Raw genomic sequence first — 26,599 nt, 5'->3', positions numbered from 1 at the left:
ATGTCTATGTTGCAGAAATTTGGAACCTCCGTCCATTCTAGCAAGGAGTGACACAGTGGAACTCATTCTCATTCATAGCAGCTGCTCAAAAACCCTTGAACCCAGGAAGAGTGGCCCCATTGCCATCCATGCTTGTGTCCACCAACATTTGGGTGCATGTCTGTGCCAGGTGCTTTGCAGAGTCCTTTACATGTACTGTCTCTACCTAGGCATAGCCCTGTGACGTGGGTGCTCCTGATCCAGAATGGAGAAGCAAGCTTGAGGTTAAACACGGCCTACTTCTCTAGGTACTGTTGTCACACAGCCCAAGGAGGCTTGAATTGGCATCCAAACCCTCAACTCTACTCTTTGGCCCATGTTCCTTTACACAGCCTTGGCTCTGACCCTTTGCTTTCAGGAAAACAGACAGCCAGCTCCACCAGGCCTGCCGTGTACCTCTTGTTGCTTTTTTTCCTTTCTGTAAAAGTCCACCGAGACCCCCCCTTTCTCCAGTGGAGTAAGTAGCAGTGGTGTCTGAGATATATAGCAGCACAGACAGTGTCACATCACACATCCGTCACTGCCTTCCCTCTCCTGGATGAACCTTTTTCGTACCATCTCCTGCCAGAAAACCCCATAAAAGGCACAGAGTATATTCTTCTACTTCAGCCATAGAGGGAAGCAGCTATCAACGTTCATATAACCATTTGATTTAATTGCCAGTTTTCAGCAGTCCTTGAGGCCATGTGCACAAGAACTGCTGTGTGCGCCCTGTTCTGTCTAGGGGAGCATGGGAGCCGTGACCCTGCAGTTACCACACACTGGAGCTTGTGGTTTCATACTTTGCTCCCCCAGTTCATGGATAACTCATCCCTGCCAGTCAACCTGCAATCCTGTTTAATTTTCAGCAACTGATTCACACACAGAATAAAAGGAAATAAACCCACACACAGCAGGCTGCTTCTGCACCTTGTACCCTGGTTAGGCTGACAGCAGGCTCACTGGAATGCTGCAAATGGAACCCCGTAGTAAGGCCATCGGGCATCTTCACCAGATCTTCAGTTCCCCAACCACAGGTTTCACATGACTCCTACCAGTGAGTCTTAGCTGCACTTACTGGCATCATGGCCTGGTTTGGGCACTAAAAGAGAAAATGTCAAAGGCACGATCTCTTGTAAATTCATATCTCATGTGAAAAAATCCTAAATTGTCTTGGGAGCATAAGAGAGCTGGCTTTCTGAAGAATTCAATGGGTTTTTATAAAGTTGATCCCATTTCAAGCCTAAAAGAGACTTCATCAGGAGGTTAAGGCAGGGGGATCACTTGAGCCCAGGAGTTTGAGACACCACCTCAGACAGAAAGACCTACCTTGAATTCAAGCCTAGCTTTACAATCACAGAGAACAAAGCTCTCTTTCTTGTTTTTGAGACAGGTTTTCAATATCTAGCCCAGGCTGACCTCAAACTCATGATCCTTCTGCATACGCATTCCAGATGCTGGGATTATCAGGTGTGCACCACCACGACATCTGGCTCAGCTCTGGACTTTCAAAAGCTCATAAAGCCAAATGTACATGGAAGTAAATGGGCTGGTGGAGTGGCTCAAGCAATAGAGCACCTCCCTAGCAAGCGTGAGACCTGAGTCCAAACCCCAGTACTGCTAAAAACCAAACAACCAAACGGTTGTGCCTTTCTTACCTGTCGTCTTTTGATTCTTTTTGTAGAACAGAGAAATTGAAGTCCAGGATAATTTAGATTTAATCATTCTTAATGTCATAAAGGTATGACTAAAAACATGACTTTTGTCTTCTGGCAGACCAGAAGGTAGCAAAAAAGAATCAAGGTGCTACATTCCCTCCCTTGCCAATCTGCCCCTGGCCTGCAGACCCTAAGGACGTGATGTGTGAATAACTCAGGATTAATGGGCACCAAAAGGGAAATGAAAGATGTTTTACTCAGCCTTTAAAAGAAACAGGAGATTCTGCTGGGATTATGTTCTTGAGACCACACTTGGGCTTACTGGTGTCCCCCCATTCTTTTGGCTCACTCAGCTGAACCAGTGCAGGTTCTCATCTGCTGTCAAGGAAGGAGTCAGCACTGCCCGCCTGCTCTGTTCTGCTCAAACCCTGCCCGGTCAGCTCAGCCACTCACCTGTAGCACAGACTGCTCTTGATCCCTGACAGGTGACAGGGCAGGTGCTTCTGGGCCATGCTTTCTGGTGGAGGAGCAGACACACTGAGGAGGCTTACAAGCTGTAGCAGAAGCAGGAGGAGCTGAAACCTGTGGCCTGTTGACAAGCTGCAGAGAAAGTGAAGTCATGACATGCCTATTTCAGAGACCCTCTAGACATGGAGACAATGTGAATGCTGGGGCACTGGCACAAATTCAGACTCCTGCTGGGTCTCCAAATCCCTTTATTTAGCTGTGCATCCTGGGCAGTGTTGGGATTTGAATTCAGGACCTTGCCCTCGCTAGGCAGGCACTGTGCCATACCTGATATAGGCATGGAGCCATGCCTCCATCCCTTTATTTAATTTTAACTCCAAAAGCATGCCTTTGAAAAAAGTTAGAGCTGGGCACTGGAGGCTCATGCCTGTAATCCTAGCTACTCAGGAGGCAGACATCAGAAGGAACATGATTCAAAGCCAGCCCAGGCAAATAGTTCATGAGACAATATCTCGAAAAAACGCAACAGAAAACAGGGCTGATAGAGTGGCTCAAGTGGTAGAGTGCCTGCCTAGCAAGCATGAGACTCTGAGTTCAAACCCCAATACCACAAAAAAAAAAAAAAAGTGGGCGTGTAAATTCTCCAGAGGCATCCCACCTTCTATCAACAGTCTACCTCAACCACAAGGGCTGTCTTCCTCCCCAAAACTCAGTAGTTGCTCCCAGTACACCTGTTTGGTCTTTGTCAAACTTAAATGGTAGTCCAATATTCAGTCTCCCAGACCATGGGAGTAAGAGTAAGCATTTCAGACTCTGCAGGACATGAGGTCTGTGTTGCCGCCACTCTACTGTCAGCTCCCAGAACAGCCATAGGCAGTATGTAAATGCTTATGTCCAAAACCATTTTCTGTTGCTGTCACAGAACACCTGAGCTTGGCTAGTTTGTAAAGAAAAGAGGCTTATTTAGCTCACATTTCTAGAGGCTGAAATCCAAGATTGAGAGGTCTCATCTGCTTGGCTTCTGGTGAGGTCCTCATGCTGCTTCATGCGTGGCAAGAAAGTGGAAGGACAAGCAGGTGAGTGCAAATAAAGGTCACTTTGGGACAAAGGAAGCGAGAGGAATTGGAGCACTCTGAACTCGCTTTATAACAATCTGCTGTCAGTAACTGATCGGGTCCCATGAGTGCAAGAGCACGTTCCTATGAGACCACCTTAATGTATTCACGGAGGAGCTGGCATTTTTCTACGATCCAGACTACCTCTCACAGGCCCCAGGTCCAACACCGCCTCAACGATTTTGGTGGAGACATACCACATTCAAACCATAGCAGGCAATAGCAAATGTGAATGCTACTCTGTCCCAATAAACTTCTTACGAGCACTGGAATGATCATTTTCATGTTCAAAAAATTCTTACCCGCCCCCAACACACAAGCACATCCTCTAAATGCATCCTCATTCTCTAGTTGTAGAAAGGCAGGCAGTGGTGGGCTGGGGAGCTCAGTGATAGAAAGCTTTGCCTCACACGTGCAGAGCTCTGGGTTCAGTCCCCAGGTAGTGGGCTGGGTTTGGCCTACAGGTTGTAGTTTGCTGACCCTTGACACAGGTTCCCACAGATGCTTGTTGCCATGGGGAGCATATATGTTGCCAGGGCAACCAGGTACATTTCTGAATCAGGGATGGCCTTGGTTCAGAAAACTGACTCTGAACCTTAAGTCTTGACCTGGGCTCCATTTTCTTTAACAAAACCACAAAGTGCTACCCAGTTAAAGGAAGACCTAGGGGCCGATCCACGCAGTTCTATCCAAGGCAGAGATAGAACTTGGGGAGAATCTGGGAGGAAACACCACATAGAGGTGCCCAGCAGACGTTACCACGTGTGCATTTTGTAAGATCAGCAGATCCCACAAGAGAGTGGATGTCCCTTGATAGAGCACTGTGCTAGGGAGCAGGGACAAGTGCGGAGTGGAGGGAGGTAGACATACAGGCACCCCGCCTGCTGTGCTCACCTTCACATAACTCGGGTGGAATACCAGATGCATCTTAGGACTAGGGGAAGCAGAGAGAGAATTACAGGCGCTCTCGCCTTCCTCCTCCTCGTTGGCATGCTATGGAGCAACCCGCTGCAGACTTCACCTCTCAGGACCCCAAGGGAAGGAGCCCTCATCCTGGGAGCAAGGGAGAACCGCAGAGGGCTGGGGTGGGGTGTGGGAAATGCTTCTGTTATTTCCAGAACAGTTTGTGAGAGGTCTGTCTGTCCCTGGCATGAGTACTCGTTAACAGGTGGGTTGGAGTTCATGTGGTCAGTACTCCCCAAGGTCAGGCAGCAATGTAAGGAAAACTCTTTGTCGATGGACACTTGCCAGGCTTAGCCTTCTACCTCCAGCCAATGAAGGTACAGAAGACTCTAGATCCAGAAGGCTGGGCCCAGCATACTTGTAGGAGTTGGGATTCTAGCGATGATACTTACTGTGCAAATTGACACTTGGGTCCCTCGGGGCAGAAGCCAGTGAAGTAGTTGAGACACACTGTTTGTCGGACATGTCGGTATTTACACAGGGGACCTGCTGGGCAAGAGCACATAGCCAAGGATCTGTGTCATCCAGAGAGGAAAAAACACGAGTGTGGGCTCATGGGGAGAGTGTAGTCAACCTAGGTTCCCCATGGAGTTGGGGAATATAAATCTTGTACTTTCTAGGCATCCTGAAGCCTGGGGAACCAGAACCTTGGTCCAGTTGACAGTGGAGCAGAGCAGGTAGCCTGCTCAAGGCTGTGGCTTCCATCACCAGCAGCCCCCTCCCCAAAAGAAGGTACAGCTGAGAAAAAGCTAACCCTGTGATCTTATTGCTCCTCCTCCAGCAGCCTTCTGCCACCAGCCCCTCCCAAACCAGCAGAGCTAAGAACTCAGTAAGAACAATGTACCTGTGAACACAGGAAAAGGACATACATGATACAAATGACCCTGGAAGGGAACCCTGCCTCCTAAGTTTGGCTGGAAGCAGTGGGAAAGGTGGCTTGATTAAATGACACTCTGGGGCCCCAGGTGGGCAAAAAAGGAGAGAAGCACCACAAAATGAGGTGAGTGTCACATGTCAGGCTTCCAATGGCAGGTAAGCAATTTGTTCAAAGTCATGCTGAAGGTAGGACTTGAACCCAAGTAAACCTTGCCCAAGAATCCCATTGTGCCCCACACCAGGCTGTTTCACTGTGTCAGGCACAAGCCTGGGGAACTACAGAAAGGCCTTCTGCTGGGGTGTCAATGTGGCAAAGAGTCTCTTGGGAAATATGGTCTCTCCCCTGCTGAGCACCCCCATCCTAATCCTCCCCACTCCCCCACCCCACCGGGCCGTGCGTGTCAATGCCTCACCCTCCTTGCAGAAACCTTGGTCATACCAAGGGCAGTCCTGGGATTTGAAAGCTGGCTTCTCGTGGCGGAAGGAACACTCCCTGTTGCTGCAGTCACCTGAAAAATCCCAGAGTTCTTTGTATATAAGCAGGATTTCGCTTCCCCAACCGAGTTGATTTTGCCTCTCACATATGTGTCAGTGGCCTTTCTTCTGATTGTCCCCAGCCTTTTGAAGACAGCAAATTTCTCATCCTTCCTGCAGTCTTAAGAAGTGTGGGTCCCACTAAGAGCTGTAAGCAGGGCATGGGTACGTACACATCTGGAAGAGGGGTCAGGGTTAATTGTCCAGAATGAAGCCCCAGAACTCAAGGGATCTAGGAGTACCAGAGAGGTAGGAACAAGGAGCCCTGATTCTTCATTTCCACTAAGACTTCTCAACTGCTTCCAGAGCCCAGTGGCAGGTTTTCTCAGAGGAAATGCCACAAGTATAAACTGCTTCCAGTTGACGTGAGGATGAATGGGCACCCCAAAGGGGCAGGGATAGCTGTACTAAGCCCATGCTCTCTCTGTGGAGTAGGTGCCTGTGGGCACAGGCTGCCCCTAGTTGCTGTAAGAGCCTCTTAGGTTTCTCTTAGGAAGAGCTGAAGGAAATGGGGAGGATTCAGTCCAGATCCGCCTCCTCTGAATGGAGAATTTATTTCCAATTTCACCCTCACTGAAGTCCCACATCTCAGTGCTCTTCAGAGCTAAAAGGAACATTTTAGTGTCTATCCCTCAGTTTTCAAGCTGTTCCAGAGAGATCTATTTCATACACTGGGCTTCTGCAAAGCAAGGTTCCACCAGAAGAGGTCCCCTGACTCCTGAGGGTTTTGAACCACCTGCCATTCTTTCCCAGCCCTCTCACTTCATAAATGAGGACTCGGTGCTCACAGAGGGGCAGTGTCTTATGTACGTTCACTCAGCTTCCTAGAACTGATGAAGGGTTGACTTGCTAATTATCAGTGTGCAGCACTTCGTAGAGTGCTGACCCTGGGCCTGAGCCTTCTAAGGATCCAAGGGACCTCACCCCTAGGGCTAGTCAACATTTGCTAGATGGAGAACCTGGATGCGCGACTCTGCATCCCACTTCTTGTCAGCAGGTGGCAGCATCACCTCAGCCTCCAGTCAGCCTGGCAGAGCCACCAATACAGGTCCCACAAGCAGGGTAAAGTCCTGGACACCCTTTCTCCTTCAGCTACAGCCTCACTTCCCCAATAATAGTTTACGAGTAAAAACAATTTGTATCCAAGAAGGATGATAATTTTTTTTTTCTTGCGATGAAGGTTTTGCTTTGTAGCCCAGGCTGGCTTTGAACTTCTGGTCTTCCTGCCTCAGCCACCTGATTGCCGAGATTCCAAGTGTGTACCACCATGCCTGACAAGAATGATAATTATTTTCTATGTTAATAGAAATATTCATTTACTGAAAGAACAGAATTATAGGTTACATATTGTAGTCGTGGTTTTACACATCTGTCCCCTGATATAATCAGAGCTATCTGAGGAAGAATGGGACTTTGTCCTGTTGCCATATTCATGCACAGTACAGTGCCTGGTCCCCAAATGAAACCAACCAAGGGTTATTGAGGGACAAATTAAGTGGCATCTTAAAAAGAAATTGCCTTTGGCAATGACCAGGGAGGCCTGGGCTCTCAGATAAACTGTCCTTTTATTCCAGGAGGACTTGTGTGCAGCCCTCATGAATTACCACAGCTCTCAGCTGCCAGGAGCAGACAGGTTAATACAATGCATGCTGGCCTGGGAGGAACTTTCCCTGGCCTTGGGGGATGCTCTGCCTCCTTCCACATACCCAGGACTCTCTGATCAACTCTTAAGGGGACCAGCCATCTGTGGGTGTCCCTGGAAGTTGGTCCTGAGCCTCCTAAGTGAAGGGTATCCCTGAGGATGCTCCCTGTTCTCTCTCTCTGTGCCCCTCTGCAGTCACTCTTTTAGAACACAGTTTGTAGCTGAGCGCCAGTGGCTCACACCTATAATCCTAGATACTCAGGAGGTAGAGATCAGGAGGATCGCAGTTGTCGGAAGCCAGCCCCGGCAAATAGTTTGCAAGACTATCTTGAAAAACCCTTCACAAAAACAGGGCTGGTGAAGTGGCTCAAGGTGAAGGCCCTTGAACTACTGAGTTCAAGCCCCAGTAGTACAAAAAAAAAAAAAAGAAAAGAAAAATAGAACAGAGTTTGAGAAGCACTAGAGTAGATAATCCTAAAGGCCCCTTCCAGTTCGGAAAAGCAATGAGCGGTGCAGTATCACATTTGCAGACTTCACTCTTTAGTGAGGTGAAAAGTGGCTGCCACTGCCCCCTAAATAGCCTGGATGACAAAAGAAAGACTTGAAGTCAGAAGATAGGTAAGGCGCTGGAGTGGAGCTGACCACACAAGGTAATTTTAGGGCCCAGACTTCTGAGTCTCATGTTTTATATTTACGGTTACCTTTTACTTCCAACGAGTGACGCTGGCTTTCCATTTATAGAAGCAAGGCAGTTTTCTTGCAAAATAAAAGTTAGAAATTGCAGCTGGGCACCTATGGCTAACGCCTGTAATCCTGTCTACTCAGGAGGATTGAGGCTTGAAGCCAGCCTAGGCAAATACTTCACAAGACCCTGTCTCGAAAATACCCAACACACACACCAAAAAATAAAGGCTGGTGGAGTAGCTCAAGTGGTAGAGCACCTGCCTAGCACACTCAAGGCTCTGAGTTCAAACTCTAATGCCACACACAAAAAAAGAGAGATAGCAAGATAGTTGACTGAGGACAATGCAAGAGCCTTGTGGGTAGGACAAGCATAGTGACAGCAGCAGTCAAATGCCTCCCTTCTGGGGACCCCTGGTCTGGACCCAGTGGGGACTGAGAGATGACTCATTTGAGACTTATTTCCAACTGTCATGCTGCATGTGTGGTACCCAGGGCTGTGGAGGAAAAAAAATGCCTCCTTCCCTTTGGGGCTTACGGGGGGGACCTAAGCCTGGTAGATTGCAGACTCAGTTCTACTTTCTGAGGGTTCAGAAAACCAGGCAACTGAGGCTCAGACAGCCCTGGCTGGCCTTTGGGACACGCCTGGCCTTCTGTAGATGCCTCACCATCACCTCCAAAAGCTCCAGGGCTCCTACTGCCACCCTCCGGGGCCAGGTGGGCATTACCAAACTTGGAGTGGAAGTAGCACACAGGCATCCTGGAAACGTCGTAGCGGTGCAGGAACCTGCAGTCATCACCCTTCCTGCACAGTCCTCGCAGCCAGTGCTTGCACACCACGCTCTTCTCACCTCGCTCATGCCGGAGTGGACAAAGCTTCCCTGCAGATCAGAGCGCCTGCTGGAAGGCCCCACTTGCCCACTCTGGCTGGGCCCAGCTCAGTCCTCGAGTTCCCCAGGGGATGTGAGGCTCATCCCCAGTTGCCCTCCCTGTGTCCTGTCACCTAGACCCTGGGAGGAGCTAGAAGAGAAGCCAAGACAACCCATCATAGACAGCCGTTCCCACTTCCATACCCCAGGCCTGGATCATCAACCCTTCTCCCGGTAGCAAATCCCAGGAAGCCCCAGGCTCAGGACAGCTGCTTCCCCCACGGCACCTGACACCCCCACTTCCTATCAGACAGCAGCCTTGGATGTCCTGAGACATAGTAAAAGCTTGTTGAATTCATGACTTAAAAAAAAAAAAATGCTGCAGACACTGGTGGCTCATGCCTGTAATCCTAGCTACTTGGGAAGCTAAGATCTGGAGGATCAAGATTCAAGGTCAGCCCAGGCAAATAGTTTGCAAGACTCCATCTCCAAAATAACCAGAGCAAAACTGACTGGAGGTGTGGTTCAAGTGGTAGAGCACCTGCAAGCTCGAAGTCCTGAGTTCAAACCCCAATTTGAAAATAATTCAAATTTTAAAAATTAAAAATTTTTTTAAATGTGGTAAGTTGTAAAGTACCTATCTAGCAAGCATAAGGCCCTGAGTTCAAACCCCTATATGACCAAAACAAACAAACACACCCAACAAAAAATGTGAAGCTTTTTGATTCCATGGAAATGAAAGAGCCAACTTGGTAACAATTAACAGGGGACCTTCCATGGCAAAGTTAGATTTAATTCATGGTTTCGTGGTCTTCATTCAGTAGGTACTGCCACTGGCAGAGAGGACCAGCCTCGTGCATGGCCGACTCTCTTGCTGCCTCTAGGTTACAGAGAAGGTATTCTCTTCAAATTCCCTTTCCACGGTCACTGGTGGCTCATACCTATCATCCTAGCTACTAAGGAGGCAGAGATAAGGAGAATTGAGGTTCAAAGCCAGCCGCCTCCTGAGATCTTATCTTGAAATACTCAGCACAAAAAAGGTCTGGTGGAGTGACTTAAGTGGTAGAGCACCTGTCTAGCAAGTGTGAGACCCTGAGTTCAAACCCCAGTACCGCCAAAATAAAAAATTTAAAAATTCCTTCCCTCACACCTGGCCCTGTGTTGGGTGTTTTTGAGATAAGGTCTCAAACTATTTGCCTGGCTTTGAACTGCAATCCTGGGCTGGTAGAGTGGTTCAAGTGGTAGAGCGCCTGCCTAGTAAGTGCAAGACCCTGAGTTCAAACCCCAGCACTGAAAAAGAAAAGAACTGTGATCCTCCTGATCTCTGCCCCCTGAGTAGCTAGGATTACAGTGTGAGCCATGGTACCCGGCAACACAAATCTACAGGTAGGCTGCAGGAAGGCTGGGAACTCCTAACATTGGAGGCAAGATTTTTCTGGCATCTGTGTGTTTTTATGGGAAGAGCCTTAAAGTGGCCCATGAGCCAGAAGAGAACTTGAGAGCAGAATGGCTGCATTTTGGGAAGGGACTAGGCAAGGGGATCATTTGATCCGCAGTCCAGGGGCAAAGTGGCTAGACTGTGGCTAGAGCTACCCAAGTGCATAAGGAATGACTGGGACAACTGACCAGTTTCTTTGTTGATTCAAAGAGAGAAGGCAGTCACTCTCTTTATAGGCAGGAGGGTAGGAGAGAATAAGGTCTGAAGCCTCCTGAGAACATACAGGTCACAGCCCAAGATCACCCCACCTCAGCAGGGAAGAAAAAAGGGAATGCCCCTTCCAGGCAGCCCTGCTACCCTAATGCAAATGCCATCAGAGCTGGAGGTGGCTCAGCAGAAAAGTGCCTGCCTAGCAAGTGTGAAGCCCTGGGTTCAACCCCCAGTACTGCCCAAAAAAAAAAAAAAAAATGCTGCACTGCAGTGGCTCACACCAGTAATCCTAGCTACTGAGGAGGCAGAAATCAAGAGGATCATGTTCGAAGCCAACCCAGGCAAATAGTTTGCGAGACTCTATCTTGAAAAAAACACATCACAAGAAAGGACTTGGTAGAGTGGCTCAAGATGTAGGTCCCGAGTTCAAACCCCAGTACTGCCAAAAAAAAAAAAAAAAATGCCACCAGGGTTAACAGGCACCTAAAAAAAAAAATTCTGCCTCATTCCAGTGATCCTTCCCCAAGTACAAATTCCACACCCTATCTCAGGCCAGGCAGAGACTCTGTTGATTCCTGTATGACCTTGACAGCCTCTGATCCTGCCCAGCCTAGGTCTGTCTGACTCACCTTTCTCACAAAGCCCTTTAGCGAAGAAATTGCACACAGCTGAGCCCGACTCTGGAGGGGAAGGAAGGGAAGAGAAGTGAGTCCCCAGCGCTGCAGCTGTCTGGAGGTCTTCAGCCCCTTCTACTAGCAAGTCCTACCCAACACCCCATCCCCGCCCCGAGACTGAGGCCTGAGGGCCACCAAGTACTGTTTGGAGGCTGGCCCCAGAGCCAACTCAACTTAAACCTTCAACTGTGAAACAGAAAAGAAAGAGTGCTCCAGGTCAGCCTGGGAGCCCAGGAGGGCAGTGGCTCCTCTAGAAACCCTGTTCTGTGGGTTTCTTTCTCAATCTGGAAAATGGGTTACCAGAAGCCATAGAAGAAAGCCAGAAAGAAGGGGGTCACCCCCTTATGGGGCTGGGGAGGGCAGTGGGTCCTGCCTATACTCACTGTCCATGCCCTGGAAAGGCAGGAGCCCAGTGCCTGTCTGCAGCTCCACATCCTGCTCAAAGGCAAAGGTGAAATGCTCCAGCCCGGCAATGACCTCTTGCATCTTCCTTCTGCTGGGGCTCCTACAGCTGCTAAAGGCCCTGCAGGTGGATCCTTTATAGCTTGTCAGCCCTTAAGGGGCCAGGGCTTGATGTCCCCCTTCCCCCCAAACACCCAGGAAGCCAGTAACCAGGTGAAGGCGTCTCTTTAGCTGGGTGTAAGGGGGGACAAACTGCTTTGGTACCCTCCCATGCAGGTGCAGATGCCACAGAGCCCCACACCCCTACAGGATAAGCAAAGACCCACAGCTGCTTATCTGTGCATGTCACCAAACCTGTGTCATACTGAAAATGTGAGGACATAGCTATGGATTAGCAAGGCAGGTGTGGCACAGACTGAACACAACAGGGCTGTTTGAATTCTGCCAGAAAGTGGGGGGCTGAGGGTGTGGGGCAGAGGGGGTAGCCCCTCCACCTTCCCTCTCTCTGCATCAGGTGCCTGACACCCCTTTTCTGCCTGAGTGACAAATCCCAGTGGGGCTTTTCATGGGAGAGAGGGAAAAACGAATGAAGACAGAGAACTTGGAAGCAGTCTGATGAATGGTGCTTTGTTTACCTCGCACACAATCTCAAACTTGGCTGGCAGGTGGAACCAATCCAAGGCACAGGAGGCCTCCTAGCTAAGATTCCACTGGGCCACCCAGTGCCTCCCTACCCCTGAGAAAGTGCTCTGTAAACAAAATCCCCATGCAAAAGTGTTCAAAGGAACACTTTAGGGCTCTTAATTGGACGAGGTATCCCCCCCACCCCAATCACTCTGGCCTCCAGCTGGCCTGGCCTTTCCCGGAGCTGTGTTGCCAGGGCCACATGGACCTTTGATGCCCGTAGAATCAGAACAGGAGTGACCTCCTTCTTAGCGGGGAGAGGTGAGCAGTACCCTGCAGGCCTGTGGCTGGGCCAGAGTGAACCAGCCTGCCAGCTTTGTTTCCTGTGGCTCTAGCACCTAGATTTGTTGTGATTTTGAAGTCCAGATCAGAAAAGAAAACAGGAGAGAGAAACAGACACCTGGTGTGAGGCAGGGCTGGGAGAGCCAGGGAAGTGATCCAAGACTTTCCCAAGCTTGGGATGCCCTTGACTATATACCGGGGGTGGGAGGGGAGGCAAAAGGGAGCTTCAGGACTGCCAGGAGGTAGGAGCCTTTGCTTCTCTTGGCCTTACTCGCATGCATTGATTAGATCCCATTCATCTGTCACCATTAGCTCATTTAAGGCTTCCACCACCCTGGCAGGGCAGGCAGGGCAGACAAGAAATCAAGGCCCAGAGAGGCCAACGGCACACGGTTAGGAAGATGATAACAGGAATTCAAATCCAGATCATCCTATTTCCTCCATACAATGCCCTGAGCACATTTGTTGGGTTGGCGGGGGGGGGGGGAGTGGGGGGGAGTCCCTGCCCTCCTGGATGGCCCAGGACACAAACAGTGAACACTAAGATAAGACAACTGAATGATAAGGGGCCTGAGTGGGGGAAGGAGTGGTGGCAGGGGGGGCACTAGGAGGAGAGTCTGGTGTTGATGGGGAGAATGATCCAGTAGAGGGGCCAGCAGTATAAAGGCACCGGCAGGAATCAGAGGGCAGCTTGAAGGAGTTTGGTGTGTGAAGAAGCTAGAGGGCTAAGTGGGGTTCTTAGGGACTTTCAGGGGGCTGCCAGAGCTCTGAGGGGAAGAGGACGAGCACCTTGGAAAAGGAATGAAGGGGAAAACCAGTGGGAAGGCTACTTAGAAGGTGAATGAAAAATAATCACTGGAATGGGAGGTATAGGCTGAGGTGATTTCTGGTACCCTGAAAGAGTTAAATTGGGGATGACCTTGAAGGGGACTCCCCAGGTGAGTCTCTTCCCTCTAGGCTCCCATTTCTCTCTTCCTCAGGTCAAGGTCTTACCCCCCCAACAGGGGCTTCCTAGCCCCCCACTTGCTTGGCCTGCAGAAAATGCTCCTGGCTGTGGTGAGCACAGGTTCCCTCTCCCATTGGGTCACCATTAATACAGCACAAAAATGAGGGGACTTTGCACTCACAGATTCAAAGTCCCCTCTGCAGTAGATTGAACGGTCTTCCCCAAAAAGTCCCAAGTCCTAGGTGATCCCTGGTACTGTGAATGTGACCTTATCTGGAAACCAGATCTTTGCAGGTGTCATTAAGTTTAGGATCTCAATATGACATCCTTGGGGCTGAATGTGTGGCTCAAGAAGAACACTTCCTGGCAAGTGTGAGGCCCTGAATGCAAACCCTAGTGCCGCAAAAAAAAAAAAAAAAAAAAGATGTCATCTTGGAATTAGGGTGAGTCATAAACCCCACAACTGGTATCTTTATAAGAGAAAGAGAAGAGGGAGATCTGACTTCAAAGAGACATGGAGAAGAAGGCCACCTGAAAACAGAGACAGAGATTGGAGCCATATAGCCAAGGATTGCTGGCTGCTGAAAACTAGGAGAGACAAGACACAAATTGTCCCTCAGAGCCTCCAGAAGGACCCAACACTTCTGGCACCTTGACTTTGAACTTCTGGCCTTCAGGATGTGAGAAAATAACTTTCTGTTGGTTTCAGCCCACACTTTATGGCCACTTGTTATAGCACTGTTGGATTTTTAGTTCTGGAAGACTTCACCTCTTCTACAGATGAACAAATAAAAACACAGAGGAAGCCAGGCGCTGGTGGTTCACACCTCTAATCCTACCTACTCAGGAGGCAGATATCGGGAGGATCGAGGTTTGAAGCCAGTCTGGGCAAATAGGTCACGAGACTCTCCTGTTTTTGAAAAAAACCTATCACGAAAAAAGGGCTGGTGGAGTAGCTCAAGGTATAGGCCCTGAGTTCAAAACCCCAGTACTGCAAAAATAAATAAATAAATAAATAAATAAACAGAGGAGTTGGGTGACTGCCATGTCTCCCTAAGGCCAGAGAAGCTGCCCTGCGCCCCAGTGTACACTACTTCATAGCTCCTGAAGTGGGCCGGTACCCTATAGTACAAAGACAGAAATCGAGTCCCAGGCCAGTCCTGGTGATGCCCTTGGGTCCTGCATTCAGGACCGGGGAGCAGGTCCCCCCAGCCAGGGAGGTCCCCTCTGACACTTGCCCACTCAGTTTCTGTGCTCAGCAAGCTAGTGCACAGTAACTGTGTTGTCATTTACTAATTAATTCACAGGTTCAAAGTGGACATCCCAAATGCAGCACAAACAGCGGCTTTAATTTTTAATCACCATTATTATGCGGCTCTTACTGAACTCTGGCTGCAAAGTCCTGGATCGCTATGCTGCTCCCTTCCCTTTACAAACGAAGCGCTCTGAAAAGCAGGCGCTAGGCCCACAGCTGGAGAATTCTCTGGCTGCAGGGCCTGGAGAGGTCAGCGCACCCAGTCCCCTGGGAGCCAACTGCCACTACCATGCTGTGACCGGGCATGGCCTCGTCCTCCTCCCTTTTATCTTGGGGACCTGATTTATCCTGCGCAAACTCTGACCTCATGGAAAAGGTGCAGTCTCTAGCATGGAGGGGTAGACTTTGAATCTGGGCTTTGTCGGCCATCAGTTATAATCCTGGGCCAGGCATCTGATGACCTCTCTGCACCCCAGAATCCATTATCAGCAAAATAACTGGCAAAGTGCTGCCTCCCTACAGGGCTGTGGAGAAGTGAGAAGTACCTGTGAGTGTCTGACATGGGGGAGCAGTTTTATGAGAGTTGTCCTTCCATGAGAAATGGGACTTGTCTGATGCCCTTCCCACCCCCAGGGAATGCATGTGGCCTGATGTTTACCCAGTGTCCTGCCCCCAGGTGCCACCCTGTCTTCAAGTTTATTGAAGCGTCCAAGTTTGTTCCCAAAGGCCCCAATAAAAATTTCTCTGGAGAGTTGTGGGGGTGGGGTTCCCAGCTTATTCAGCCACTACTGTAGGATCTATGGTGTTGGAAGCTAGAAAGCCCTGGTGTTGGGAGGTGGAGGAGAGCAGGAATTCCAGTGACCCACAGCTGGGACTGTTCAGGGACAATGACCCAGTATGCCCTGCCTTTTTCACTGCTGTTTGTGCTCCAAAGGAGATGCCACTTGGCTGGGATAGCTATTGACATCACAATAGCCACTTGAAGGGCACAGCAAGAAGACCCAGCACCCAGAGCCTGGTGGCTTTGAGTCAGTTGGTTCTAGGCCTGTCCCAGGCTTCCCAAAGACCATGAGCTCAGATCAGTGCAACCCCCCAAAGCCAAGCTCCTCCCAACACCCCACTTACATTGCCTCTCCAGGGCCAGTAAGACAGCCAAGATCCCTGAAGCCTGAGATAGTGATTGGGGCTCTCATATGGGTCCTGTCGTTGGATAGTCAAGGGAACAGGACATTTGGGGCTCAGGGAGTCTTCCCTGGTCTGAAGGTGTGTGTGTGGGGGAGTCCCCACAGCTTTTCTTCTTCGATGCTGCTGCCATGTCTCCGTTTGGTCTTCTGGTCTTTCTTCCCTCTTCTGGTTCTGTGCCCAGAGGCCCTGCAGGCTGAACAGAGGTTTCCCAATGGGCATACAGGCAAATTTCCACAGCCCCCATACATTAGGGAAAAGGAGCCCATGGCCTGCAACTCAGGGGAGGCCCCAGGCTCAATATCCTATTGGCAAAACCAAATTGGCAGACATGGCAGATGGAGCCAACTCAGGGTAATACTCTGATCTCTTCCTGTACCCACAGTCCTTCTGGCTCCCTTCATGTGGTTTCTGGACCACCTAGGCTCTGGGGGGACAGTCATTCGTTCTTTCATGTACTCAAAAATATTTTTCAACTTCTACTCACTCTGGAAGATTCAGAACGAACAAGTCACAGCTACTTGCCTAGGAGTATGTGGTCAGCAGAATAATGGACCATATCCTAGTACCCCAAACCTGTGAACATACTTGTCAAAAAGGATACCTGTCACTGTGCATAGCAAAAGGGAGCTTGCAGATGAAACTCGAGTTAAGGATCTAGCTGGGCATGGTGGTTCACGTAGGCAATCCCAGCACTCAGGAGGCAGAGGCAGGAGGATCCTGAGTTCCAGGCCAGCCTGGGCTACATAGTGAGACCCTGTCTCAAAAAACAAATAAAAAAAGTTAAGGATCACCAGGTGCCAGTGGTTCACACCTGTAATCCCAGCTATTCAGGAGGCAGAGATCAGGAGGATCCAGGTTTGAAACTAGCCCAGGCAAATAGCTTGAGAGACCCTATCTTGAAAATACTCATCACAAAAAGGGCTGGTGGAGTGGCTCAAGGTGAAGGCCCTGAGTTCAAGCCCCAGTACCACACACACACACAAAAGTTAAGGGTCTTCAGTTGGGGAGTGGACTATCCTGGTGGGCCCAATATCATCACTGGTGTCCTTGTAAGAAGGATGCAGGAGGGCCAGAAGAAGGGAGAGACAGAGATGGAGAGATTTGAAGTTGCTACACTGCTGACTTTGACAATGGAAGAAGGGGACATGAGCCAAGAAACACAGGTGACCTCTGGAGGCTGGAAAAGGCCAAAACCAGATTCCTCCAGAATCTGCATAGAAGGCAGCCCTGCCCACGCCTTGGTTTTAGCCTACTGATAGTCATTTGGACTTTCTGACCTCAAAAACTAAGCTGTGTCGTTGTGTGTTAAGCTACTGCATTTGTGGTCACTTGTGACAGTAGCAGTAAGGAAACTGATACAGAGGGGGCACATAACCAGTAAGTAGGCGGTTCACCCCAACCGTGTGGCGATGACGCATTTGCAGAACTGTTGCATGGCTGCTGGGGATCCCACGTGAGCATCACGGGAAGGCTCTGGGAGGAGGGGAAATAACACTGTAGACAGGTAGAGGTGGCACTGGTACGATGGGTAGCAGCAGAAGTAGCAACAGCAAAGCAATCAGGAAACCACTTCTGATCTTCAGGGCTAGATCTGAATCTGAGGCCTGAGGAATCATTGAAGAACCTCACCTTGCAATGTCCACCAGATTTGCTCTTTAGAAAGAGCCCTCTGGCTGGGTGCCGGTGACTCATGCCTATAATCCTAGCTACTCAGGAGGCAGAGATTAGGAGGATTGAGGTTCAAAGCCAGCCTGGGCAAATAGCTCACAAGACCCTATCTAGAAAAAAACCCAACACACAAAAAAATGGCAGGTTGGTAGAGTGGCCTAAGTGGCAAGTAACCTAGCAAGTGTGAAACCGTGAGTTCAAATCCTAGTGCCTCCAAAAAAAAGAGCCCTCTGCCCACAGATTCTCTAAGCCGTTCTCCAAAGAATTCCCAAAAGCAAGACATCCTGCAGCCCAGGTGCCAGAATCCAGCAGCTGCTGCCCCAGAAAAAATATTCTTCTTCCAGGCCTGAGGCATTTGGTCCTTTCCAAAACAGAAAAAAAAAAGACAATTAAAATAGACCATAATTGTTAACAAAGCTGTAACCCAGTGGATGGTCTTGTCCCCTCAGGATGCATGGCCACAACCCAGGTTGGGAGGTGGTTACAGAACAGGGACTCAGCTACTGAAGGTAGACCATGATGGAGTTATTCACCCAGGCCTGGCAGACTCCATTCAGCTTGATGGATTGTGAGGTCAAGGTCACAAATTTGATCTGCCTTTGGGTCAATTGGGTCTGGAAGAAAAAGTCCATTTTCATCACCACAGACTGCCCTCCAGCTTGTTATCTCTAAATAATTTTTGGGTCACAAGGCAGACAGAGTACAGATGGAAAAACCCTCCAGGCCCCAACTATTGACAGGGAGTCCATTGTGCCCATTTGTGCACAAAGCCCAGCGGGTGTGGTTAGCAGGAGCAGGCAGCAGAGGTGGCTTCCTCCTCTCAGAGCCAGGCTGGTGCTGGAGGGAGACTCAGCAGAGCACAGGGAGGCCCACCTATTATGACCTTCCCTCCCATAGAGGGTTCATGAAGCCCGCTGTTGCCCTGGCTCTCACTTCCTTTTTTTTGTTGTTGTGGTACTGGGGCTTGAACTCAGGGCCTACACCTTGAGCCACTCCACCAGCCCTTTTTCTGTGATGGATTTTTTTGAGATAGGGTCTTGAGAAACATTTGCTCAGGTTGGCTTTGAACCTTGGTCCTCCTGATCTCTGCCTCCCGAGTAGCTAGGATTACAGGCCTGAGCCACTGACACTGGGCTTCTTTTTGTTGTTTAAACAAGATGGCTTCTTGGTGAGGCTTTGGATGCCACACTAGGCTGATGACGTCACATCCAGATGTGTTTTCTCTAGACAAGAAGGCAGCTGCTCGCTGTCTCTGTCAGTTCAGGCTGTTGTAACAAAATTGAGTAGTTTTAAAAAAAGAACCTTCTCTCTTCCTTTTTTTTTTTCTATCTTTTTTTTTTGCAATGCTGAGGACTGAATCCAAGGCCTTGTGCATGCTAAGCAAGCACTGTACCACCAAGCTACATCCCCAGCCTGTGGTTTTTTGAGATAGGGTCTTGCCAAGGCTGGCCTTGAACTTGTGATCCTCCTGCCCCAGCCTCCCCAGAGTTGGGGTCACAGGCATGCAATGCCATGCCCAACTTCCTTTCCTCTTCTAAGGACACATACCTAATCATTTGGTCACTTCCCTCATGATCTAAACGTAATCACCAGCACTATTCTGTTGAAGGTCGATGTAAATTTTGGGAGGAACACAACTGTTTAGTCCTCTTTGAAATGGCTTCTGCTGTGGTTTGGAAATTATCCCCCCAAGGCTCCTATGTTAAAGGCTTAGTCCCCAGGGTGGCACAATTGGGAGGTGGTGGAAACTTGAAGGGGTGGGACCTTGCGGGGAGGTCTTCAGGTCAAGAGCATGTCCTTGAAGGGAACAGTGGGACCCTGCCCCTCTCTTTAGCCTCCTAGCCATGAGGTGATGGTTTTGCCCTACGCTGGGCTCCCATCATGATATGCTGTCTCACTACAGGCTTCAAAACAACAGGAGCCAACGGGCACCAGGGGCTCACGCCTGTAATCCTAGCTACTCAGGAGACAGAGATCAGGAGGATCATGGTTGGAAACTAGCCCTGGCCAAATAGTTCGTAAGATCCTATCGCGAAAAAAATCCTTCACAAAAAAATAAATAAATAAAAGGAGGGCTGGTGGAGTGGCTTGAGGTAGAGGCCCTGAGTTCAAACCCCAATACTGCAAAAACAAAAAAACAAAACAAAAAAACAGGTGCAGATGGTGGCTCACGCCTGTAGTCCTAACTACTCAGGAGGCAGACAGCAGGAGGATCAAAGTATGAAGCCAGCCCGGACAAATGGTTTGTGAGACCCTATCTCGCAAAAAAATAAAAACCATCACAAAAAAAGGCTGGCCAAGTGGGTCAAGCAGAAAGAGCACCTGCCTGGCAAGCATGTAGGACCTGAGTTCAAACTCCAGTGCCACCAAAAACAAAACAAAAACAAAAACCCAAAAAACAGGACCAACAAGCCGTGGACTGGAACCTCCAAAACTGTGAGGCAAAACAGACCTTTCTCTTTATAAGTTGATTCTCTGATATTTGTCATAGTGACAGAGCTGATTCACACAGCTTCCAGTCACCTGAGACCAAACTCTAGTTCTTCCCACCCCCGATAGCCAGTCTCCTTAGTCTTCCCTCCTTGAACCATCACCACCCCCAGGTGCTCAGGCCAAAAGCTGGGTGTGTCCTTCACTCTTCCAGAGCTTGTCTTGCTCTTCACATGGTGGTTCCCCCATCCTTTGGGTCTGGTGTAAATGCTTCTTCCTTGGGGGAAGCCCCCCCATCACCGTATCTAAAAGGAGACCCGGATCCTGCTCTGTTCAGTGCCCAGTGTGTTTCCTCCAAAGTTCATACCACCATAGCACAAACTCAGTGCTGTTCCCACCTTCCACTCTCAGCCCTGCAGGCCAGGGTCCATGCTTACGACTTCTGCAGCTGGCTCAGCGGCACAGGGCCAGGGCCCTTGGTACTTTTAGGGGCCCACAAATATGTTTTAATTTCTCCTAAAACCCAAAGAAAATTTGTAGACCAAAGAAATGATCTTAATATATGATATTAATATATTCTTTTATTTATTATTTATTTGCCTATCTAATTATTTTTGTGGTACTGGGGTTTGAACTCAGGGCCTACACCTTGAGTCACTCCACCAGCCCTTTTCTGTGATAGGTTTTATCAAGATAGGGTCTTGTGAACTATTTGCCCAGGCTGGCTTCAAACTGTGATCCTCCTGATCTCTGCCTCCTGAGTAGCTAGGATTACAGGTGTGAGCCACCAGAATCTGGCTGAATATATTCATGTTGAGACCAAAAGTCATAAGTAGAACTTTATGGGTGTAGGTCTGGGGTTTGAACTCAGGGCTTTGCACTTCAGGTACTCTACCACTTGAGCCATGCCTCTAGTCCATCTTGCCCTGGTTATTTTAGAGATAGTCTCATGAACTATTTGTGCAGGCTGGCCTTGAACTGCCATCCTCTGGATCTCAGTCTCCCAAGTAGCTAGGATCACAGATGTGAGCCACCAGCCCCTGGCTGCACTTTGATAATTTTTATGGGGGGAGGGGTCCACAAAAGTCACGGTGTCAACCAGGGACCACATCTGGCTTGTCTACTGTTGTACCTCCCAGCACTCCAGAGTGGGTGGCATACTGTAGGTGCGCGATGCTTTTCTGACAAATAAATAAATCCGCACTGTGATGCCTTTGGAGAGAATACAAGCGCAAACTCTGTAGTCAGCCCTCATTTGGCCGAGCAAGGGAGAAACCATGGTAGCAGGAAACACTATTGATGCAGCATGGTCTCCCTAGCCAGCCAGGGGATGCCATCAGCCACCCCTGCCCTATGTCTTTGAAGAGCGACTTCAACCTTCTCAATGCATTCTCCCCATCCCTGACTTCAGGATGACAAATTAGAAAGCTGTCTCTGCATGATGAGTTTGAGACTAGCCTGGGCAACATAGCAACACTGTGTCTCAAAATGCCAAAGAGAGATGAGAGAGAGAGAAAGAGAGAGAGAGAGAGAGAAAAGAAGAAGGAGGAGGAGGAGGAGGAGGGAAGGGAAGAGGAGGGGGAGGGGAAGGAAGGGAGGAAGAAAGAAAAAGAGAGAAAGGAAGGAAAGGGAGGAAGGGAGAAAAGCAAGCCATCTTCCTGAGTACGCCCACATGGAAGCATTCTACTGACCAGAGAACTGCCAGTGTTCTCAGTCAAATAGGTAATTCAAAATGTAGTACATACATCTTCTCCCACGGGCCTCCATCAATCTTTTAATGCTTTGAATAAAAAACATGTGAATTGAAAACATTTTTGTATTTCTTAGACTGATGTGTGTGTGTGTGTGTTTCATACCTTCTCTAAGAGATCTCAAGCCCCAGAATGGACATTTGGGGACATTTTGACTATAAGAACACTCCGGCATCTTGTGGGTGGAGGTCAGGGTTGCTGCTGAATCTAGTACAATATATGGCTGAGTCCCCAACTACCGTGTCTGGCTTCAGATGTCTGCAGAGACCTCCTCCTCTGGAAGTCTCTCATCTGTCCCCGTGAGTGATGGATCACCAAGGTCTGGTCCTCCTCAGACTTGGCTTTGCTGATCTGTCTTGACATGGAGCCCTTGACCTCTCCTGAGCGCCTTTGTGACTGCAGCTACGCCTTCGTTGGCTCTGCTGCTATCACACCATATCCTGGGACTGCTGGACAACAGTGTCTGGGGAGGTCAAGGTCAGGGAGCCAGCAGATTTCCAATCCAGAAAAATACTGGTTCAGCTTCCATCTTGTGTGTGTGTGTGTGTGTGTGTGTGTACACATGCTGGGGATCAAAACACAAGGCCCCCTGCATACTAGGCAAGAATTCTACCACTGGGCCACACTCCTACCCCATGCCCCCACTTTAAACAGTGTATTTACTTACTTACATTATAAAACTTCACATAATTGTACATATTTATGTGGTAATCCGGTACATGTACACATGCAATGGGCAGATGAAAGTAATTAGTATTTTCTTCTCCTTAAATATCTACTATTTCTTTGTGTCTGGAACCCTCTTCTAATTCTTTATAAAATAAATAAAAAGCTGGGTGCAGTGGTGGCTACACCTGTAATCCCAGCCATTGGGAGGCTGAGGCAGGAGGATCGCAAGTTCAAGGCCAGCCTGAGTTACATAACGAGATCCTGTGTCACAAAACAAGAAATTGGACTGGCAGAGTGGCTCAAGCAGTAGAGTGCCTGCCTGGCAAGCATGAGGCCCTGAGTTCAAAGAGTATTATCTCCAAAAAAAGAACATTGCATTGTAGTCTGTGGATGACAGCCACCCTCACCCTCCTGTGCTGTAACTCTCACAGTATTTTGGTCTTTGTCCAATCTCCTCTGCCCCGTACTCCCCCCACACCCTCCAGCACTATTCTGCTCTGTACTATGAGGTCAACTTTGAAAACTTCCACGTGAGTCAGAGCATTCGGTATTTTGTCTTTTACCCACAAATGTGCCTGGTTTACTTCATTTACTACTCCCAGAGGTCCTCTTTCCTAAGGGCCCTATTTCCCTTCCTAAGGGCTCCACCCTCATGACCTCATGACCTCCCCAAAGCCCCACCTCCTAATACTATCACCTGGGGCGGGGGGGTGGGGGTGGGGGTGGGGGGGGGCAGGGTTAGGATTTCCACATACGAATTTGGGGGTACTCAGACATTCAGACTATTGCAATCTATTACCAGACTGTTGTTGAGTGTGTTGCCTGGGACACCACCTCTTGGCCCTTTACAGATCCCGCAAGAATTTTTTTTAGAAGGAGCTGAGCTGCTCCCGGGTTCATCTTAACCTTGCAGGTTTCAACTTTCTGAGTCTTGAAATAGGTAGATTTCTCTCTTTGCTTTGACTGACAGGGAGCTCAGAGTCCAGTGTGCAGCCCACATTTGAGAGCCATGGAGGCCCACCTACAGAGCATTTCTACGTAAGTCCTCTCGGTTCATCCTACTGTTTGTTCTAGCACTGTTTTCTCTCTGACCTATTTTTTACCCCATTGTATTTTATGTATTTTTGTAAGCTGCCTCCAAACCTTTTTGGAACAAAGGGGACATAAAAAGAAAACAAAATTCAGCAGAACCCTTCGGCCTTGGCAGGTATTTTTTTTAAACATGCCAAGTGTCACTTTAGGGCTGGATTCCTAGTCTCCTCCTGTCCCTTCCTGGGATTCTCCCTCTGGGAGAACAGCAGTTCAGTGGGTTATGGCAACAGGTTTCAGAGGCCAACCATCCATCTGCAGGCAAACACCTCCCCTGCCCCCAAAATGTTCTTTTCAGTCTCCCATCTGGTGCTGGCCTGAAGCCACAGGGGCCTAGAGGAGCCCGCAGAGGGGATGGGATAAATGATCGGTCTGCTTTTATTCCTAATTTTCCATTCCTGCATCCTAAATCAGGGCCTCGGGACCAGTGATGAATTGTGTACAAAGTTAGCACTGCAGGTGAGGGGCATGTTGGGGGGTGAGGGTGTCACTTGCCTAGGTATGAAGAGGGTGGGACTCTGTGGGAAGCTGTCGTGTGAGGGTCCTGGTGAGCCAGGCATGGGGAAGGCCAGCCCCTCTCTCTCTCCCTGGCTTCTGGCATCTTCCAGCCACCCCCAAGGCTATAACCCTCCCAGCTCCATCCAGCAGCTGCTGTCACAAAAGGCCCGTTCCTCAACCTGTCCCTTACCTGCCAGGCCAGAGCCAAAGTTGGCCCAAAGATTTGCTCCATCTCTGCTCTGTTCCACTCAGTCCCTTCTCTCAGCCTTGGTCTGGGGACGGGGCAGGAACAAGATCCTAAGCTTTAAAGATCCTAAGAACCCTGGCTGCCTTCCAGTAACTCACCTCCCTCTATTCCTCTTGTCCGCTTGTTCCTGGGAGTGGGGTGCAGCCTTGGCAGAGAGAAGAGAGGGTGGCTTAGGTGTGTGTGTGATGATGGTGTCAAAGGTGAACACCATGCAGGACCAGCCTGGATACCAGCAGGGGCACAGGCCTAAGGCTACAGGCTCTACAGGCAAATGGGGCAACCACAGCCCACCCAGGTTCAAAGCCAGCCCAGGCAAATAGTTCTCAAGACCCCGTATCGAAAAACCATCACAAAAATAGGGCTGGTGGAGCGGCTCAAGGTGTAGGTCCTGAGTTCAAATCCCAGCACTGCTAAAACAATGCCAGGGTTTGAATTCAGGACTTCACACTTGCTAGGCAGACACTCTACTGCTTGGGCCATGCCCCAGCTCTCCTACAGAACATTTTTCAGATGAGACTTGAGCTGGGCATGGTAATACACACCTGTAATCCCAGCACTCAGAAGACAGAAGCAGAAGCAGGAGGATCTTGAGTTCCAGGCCAGCTTGGACTAACAGCAAGATCCTATCCCCAGATGAGACTTGCTCTGTGGAAACCCTAGGTTTCTCAGGTGAACCTCAGAGGAAGGACCCCTCCAATCCCAAGGCACCCAGGAATACTGACTCAGTCTATACACAGGCTCAACTATGACTTCATTGCAAACAAAGCTTCTGACACAGCTTTGAAACCAACTGAATGAACTAGCATGTAATTTTGAAGTTGAGGAGACTGAAGCTGCCCAGATCAGGGCCAAAGCCCCCAGCAGATCTGGGCAGAACCAAGAGTGGAGTCCTGTGGCTAGGCCCCTTCTGCCTGCATCTCCTGTTCCTGTCTCCTGGGTCCATGGAGCCCCAGCAGGAGATAAGCTCCTTAAAGCAAGCCAGGTCTCCCTGCAGACCTTGGTGGGGTAAGCTTTCCTGCCATGATCAAAACAGATGCTGGAATTGGGTGCTGGTGACTCAAGCTTGTAATCCTAGCTACTCAGGAGGCACACATCAGGAGGATCAAGGTTCAAAGCCAGCCCCTGGCAAATAGTTCACGAGACCCTATCTCGGAAAAAAACATCACAAAAAGGTAATAGTGGGGTGGCTCAAGGTGTATTCCCTGAGTTCAAACCCCAGTACTGCAAAACAAACAAAAAAACAATGAAAGATGTTGAGGCTGGCCTGGTTGCTTCCCTAGACCCTCAAGAATCCTGGGTGTGGGTGTGAGTGGAGTGGCTTTGCCCTTGTGGGAGGTCTACACCATGTCTGGGAGGGCCTGCTCCATGTGGGGGGTCTCACTGTATCACCTGGGCCTCACCCTAACAGTTTCTTCGTCTCCCCAATTGCCCCCTGAGCACTGTCCCGCCCTGCTCATAACTCCTCTTTAAACATCCCTCATTAGCTCTAATGAGCCTGTCTAGGGACATAAGGACCTGGGTGACATTTTAATTATGCCTATAATTGCTTCCCAGGGACAAGATGAGTGGGGAGTCCGAGTTTCTCTGTAGATGCTCAGGGAAGAAGGGCAGAGCTCCACCAGAACTCAGCCAAACTGGGATTCCCTTGCATTCCCAGAGAACAAGAGGGGCCTTGGCTAGTGAGAACTGGCCCGGTGCCATTCCCTTCTTACAGCCTCCCATGGCGGAGAAAATGTGGGTGTGGAGAAGAGAAGGTGATGAGACAGGAGCTGGGTAGAGGCAGGTAGAGAGGTTAGCTTGTCCCCACACCCAGGGCAGACGCACCTTGACCTTGTTTCCCGACAGGAGTGGTGATAAACAGGTCGTACTGGCGTTTGAACTCAGGGCCTCACATTGGCGCTCTACTTCTTGAGCCATTCCAGCAGCCCTGTTTTGGGTTGGGTTTTTTCAAGACAGGGTGACTGCGATCCTCCTGATCTTTGCCTGCCAAGTAGCTAGGATTACAGGAGCGAGCCACCTGTGTCTGACTCTGGAGAAGAGAGGTTTTGAATTAAGGATGATCTGACTCCAACTCTGAGTAATTGTATAATTTTTGGAGAAGGCAGCCTTGGCCTTCTCAGCTCATTTTTTCATCCAGGAAACGAGATGCAGAGATTCCACCTCACTGCCTAGCCAGGTTGAGCAGAGAACATACCGCCTGTAAGTCAGTTCTTCAGGTCAAATGGTAAATGGAGAGAAAAGGAAGAGGGCAAGGAAACCCCTTCCTTCTACACCACCCCTTCCCCTCATGCCCCCTCACCCCCTGCAGCAGAGACCCCTGAGTGCAGAGTCATGCAAACCACATGTC

General features: G+C 49.5%; 1 protein-coding gene across 1 annotated transcript; it reads right to left on the bottom strand.

The window, feature by feature from the left end:
• Positions 1–685: 685 nt before the first annotated feature.
• On the bottom strand, positions 686–11,632 carry Cpsf4l (cleavage and polyadenylation specific factor 4 like). The gene is made up of 7 exons (XM_074045235.1): positions 11,530–11,632; positions 11,102–11,152; positions 8,684–8,836; positions 5,512–5,607; positions 4,615–4,708; positions 2,130–2,276; positions 686–1,120 (listed from the first exon to the last, which is right to left on the bottom strand). Exons 1-7 carry the CDS (start codon positions 11,630–11,632, stop codon positions 1,102–1,104), a joined length of 663 nt encoding a protein of 220 aa, XP_073901336.1. The 3' UTR covers positions 686–1,101.
• Between the last annotated feature and the right edge of the window lie 14,967 nt (positions 11,633–26,599).

This window comes from Castor canadensis, chromosome 11 (assembly GCF_047511655.1).
Source record: "Castor canadensis chromosome 11, mCasCan1.hap1v2, whole genome shotgun sequence".
Taxonomy (NCBI): Eukaryota; Metazoa; Chordata; class Mammalia; order Rodentia; family Castoridae; genus Castor; species Castor canadensis.
This window is presented reverse-complemented; position numbering and strand designations above follow the sequence as displayed.

Coding starts and splice junctions, on each gene's coding strand:
- Cpsf4l (XM_074045235.1), bottom strand. CDS start 11,632: ATGCAAGAGGTCATTGCCGGGCTGGAGCATTTCACCTTTGCCTTTGAG. Junction 4,709..5,511: donor CCAAGGTTTCTGCAAGGAGG/GTGAGGCATTGA, acceptor CTTGCCCAGCAG/GTCCCCTGTGTAAATACCGA. Junction 2,277..4,614: donor CCCAAGTGTCAATTTGCACA/GTAAGTATCATC, acceptor CTTTCTCTGCAG/CTTGTCAACAGGCCACAGGT.